This window comes from Lycium barbarum, chromosome 6, assembly GCF_019175385.1.
Source record: "Lycium barbarum isolate Lr01 chromosome 6, ASM1917538v2, whole genome shotgun sequence".
Taxonomy (NCBI): Eukaryota; Viridiplantae; Streptophyta; class Magnoliopsida; order Solanales; family Solanaceae; genus Lycium; species Lycium barbarum.
This window is the reverse complement of record NC_083342.1, coordinates 59,294,674-59,296,096: the sequence shown is the minus strand read 5'-3', so window position 1 is coordinate 59,296,096 and position 1,423 is coordinate 59,294,674. Positions and strand designations below refer to the sequence as shown.

The 1,423-nt window shown below is 42.5% G+C and overlaps 1 protein-coding gene across 1 annotated transcript; it reads right to left on the bottom strand.

The window, feature by feature from the left end:
- Positions 1–289: 289 nt before the first annotated feature.
- LOC132644036 (uncharacterized) lies at positions 290–802 on the bottom strand. Its single transcript, XM_060360577.1, has one exon. It carries the CDS (start codon positions 800–802, stop codon positions 290–292), a length of 513 nt encoding a protein of 170 aa, XP_060216560.1.
- Positions 803–1,423: the final 621 nt, after the last annotated feature.

Below are 1,423 nucleotides of genomic sequence, written 5' to 3'. Positions count from 1 at the left end.
AATTTTTTTTGTGAGACCGAACTCAAACGAGCGCCTATGTATCCCAAGTGGGCATCAGGTCATAACGTAGTTCAAAATACATAATTTTGGATTTTTTGGGTTAAATCGACCGAGCTTGGAAAAATGCCTACGTAGCCCCTTATAAGTACAGGGAATCAGGTCCTTGCGTAGTTCGTACGTAATTTTGGATTTGGTTTTCTAAAAGATATGCAAAATTACACATAAAGGGAATGCAACTAAAGAACACCTAAACTATGGAAACTCTAAATCTTCGCCGTCATCCTCTTCTTTACACGCAGTATCTTTTGATGGCGTCTGAATTTATTGCTTTTGGCCACTCTTGACCATCCATTTCAGCATGCACCACGGCTCCCCCGGAGAGCACTTTTCGTACCATATAGGGCCCTTGCCAGGTTGGTGTGAACTTTCCTTTGTATTCTTCGTGATTAGGGAATATAAATTTGAGTACCAATTGCCTAATTTGAAACACCCAAGTTCTCACACGCTTGTTGAAAGCACGCACCATCCTTTGCTGGTACAGTTGACCATGGCAAACAGCGATCATCCTCTTTTCATCTATCAGAGCTAGCTGCTCATACCTTTTACGGATCCAATCCGCATCGTCCAACTTAGCTTCTTGTATTATCCGATGTGAAGGGATTTCTACTTCGGCTGGTATCACTGCTTCGGTGCTATACCCCAGTAAGTACGGAGTGGCTCCAGTCGAGGTCTTGGCCGTAGTGCGGTATCCTAGCAATGCATAAGGCAATTGTTCATGCCAATCTTTGTAGTTATCAATCATCTTTCGGAGGATTTTCTTGATGTTTTTGTGGGCAGCTTCTACCGCCCCATTCATTTGTGGTCGATATGCGGTTGAATTCTAGTGGGTGATCTAGAACTGCGTACACATGTCTCTTATCAAATGGCTATTCAAGTTAGCCCTATTGTCTGTTATGATTGATTCTGGGAGGCCAAATCGGCATATGATATTGTTATGCACAAAGTCTATGACCACTTTTTTTGTCACTGATGAATAAGATGCTGCTTCCACCCACTTGGTGAAGTAGTCTATGGCAACCAAGATGAATCGATGTTTGTTAGACGCAGCTGGCTCAATTGGTCTTATGACATCCATGCCCCAAACAACGAATGGTCAAGGTGATGTCATAGCATTTAGTTTTGTTGGAAGGACTTTTATCAAGTCTCCATGGATCTGACACTTATGGCACTTTTGGAAAAATCTGCTACAGTCATTTTCCATAGTCATGCAGCAATAAACTATTCTAAAATATTTCTTCGCTAGCATGAACCCGTTCATGTGAGGCCCGCAGGTTCCAGCATGCACCTCTTCAATCAATTTTGTGGCTTCAGAAGAATCGACACACCTAAGCAATCCCAAATCTGGAGTTCTTTTGTAAAGGGC

Coding starts and splice junctions, on each gene's coding strand:
- LOC132644036 (XM_060360577.1), bottom strand. CDS start 802: ATGATTGATAACTACAAAGATTGGCATGAACAATTGCCTTATGCATTG.